Raw genomic sequence first — 1,520 nt, forward strand, 5'->3', positions numbered from 1 at the left:
AGGGGACAGCAGCAGGCCCCCCCTGCCATGAGGATCAGCCGCAAGGGAAAGCTGGAGCTGGTGAACAACCGTTTCAACATGCCGACGCAAGAGGACCTGGTCTACGTTGACCCCAGCCCGGACTATTGCCTGCGCAATGAGACCACTGGCTCTCTGGGCACCCAGGGCCGACTGTGCAACAAGACCTCAGAGGGCATGGATGGGTGTGAGCTGATGTGCTGCGGACGGGGTTACGACCAGTTCAAGAGTGTCCAGGTGGAGCGTTGCCACTGCAAGTTCCATTGGTGCTGTTATGTCAAGTGTAAAAAGTGCACAGAGATTGTTGACCAGTATGTCTGTAAATGAAAGGAACCACCAAAGCAACAAATCTATATTATATAAATCTATATAAATATATTTTATATTTGTATAAATAAACAGATGATGATAATAATTAAAGAAGCTTATTTAAGAGACATTTTGGTTTTGAAATTTCCCCCATCAGGCCAGCTAGTTTGCCAGTTGTTCAGTTCTGCTGGGAAGTTTGTCTTTGGGTGTATCTCCCCTTGGATGTTTCAGTCAGAGTGAAGAGGTTGAGGAGGTGCGGACAAAGTGAAGTCCGCCCTGCACACAAGCACACACTAGTTTATTACAGAAACAAAGCCAGCGAGAAGGAGGAGAGTGGGTTCTTTCTGCTCTCTCATTGGTAAATCTCAGCATTTTGCATTGTTATTGCACATCTGAAATTACAGCCAGATGTGGGTGAGTCCTCGTTATCCGAGTTTCAAGCCCTGCCACTCCACTAAACCCACTGGATAATTTGGAACCAATTCTTGGTCCCTCTAAAGGGCTTTGTCACATTAGAGGGAAGGTTAGCCAAGGCTCCTCTACAAGAACATGGCTTAAAATCTGCAGTCCTGTAAACCATTCCTGGATGCTGCACAGACCGCAATGTGGTGGAGGAAGGTTTACAACCTGCTATTGTGAGGAGGGAAGGTGTGAGCTGTGGCTGACCAGTGCACAGTCTGGGAGTCCCCACGAAGCAAACAGCTAGATCTTCTGTACCGCCTAGGCCAAGGGGAAATCTGTCCAGCTCAGATCACATGGTTATGTGCATAAGGGAGTTTTTTTTTTTCTTTTAAGTCCATGCTGAAACTTAATTTGTCAGTGTAGAGGAGAAGTTGCTGGTGCCCAGGGATGTTTGCAAAGGCAATGTACTTCATATTTTGTCAGCAGAGAGAAGCATTGCACGCACATGCACATGACTGCATAAGCACTCCTCATACCGCTGCCAGTTTTCCTCTTTGAAGTGGATGCAGGGGATCACCTTGTTCAGCTCTATTAAATCCTCCTCACCACCATCCCAGATGTATAGTTTCTCTTTAACATTAAACACCCCACAATGACATTTCTTTCCTGCTGTTGCTTGTGTATATGTGTGGATTTGTTTTATTCTTTCAGTGGGGGGTGTCTATTTTGCTGCTCTGTATTTCAGAGTCCAGGGACCATGCTCTTCCCTGGCATAAGCTAACCACAGATGC

At 46.5% G+C, this 1,520-nt stretch overlaps 1 protein-coding gene across 1 annotated transcript in view; it reads left to right on the forward strand.

Annotated features, from left to right (window-relative positions):
• LOC104159643 (protein Wnt-5b-like) overlaps positions 1–450 on the forward strand; it is an 11,526-nt gene extending 11,076 nt beyond the window's left edge. The window contains exon 4 of the mRNA XM_009697605.1: positions 3–450. Coding sequence (XP_009695907.1) covers positions 3–345 — 343 coding nt within the window. The 3' untranslated portion in view covers positions 346–450. The remainder of the gene's footprint in view (positions 1–2) is intronic.
• The last annotated feature ends 1,070 nt before the right edge of the window (positions 451–1,520 follow it).

The sequence above is a fragment of the Cariama cristata genome, unplaced genomic scaffold (assembly GCF_000690535.1).
Source record: "Cariama cristata isolate BGI_N322 unplaced genomic scaffold, ASM69053v1 scaffold36463, whole genome shotgun sequence".
Classification (NCBI taxonomy): Eukaryota; Metazoa; Chordata; class Aves; order Cariamiformes; family Cariamidae; genus Cariama; species Cariama cristata.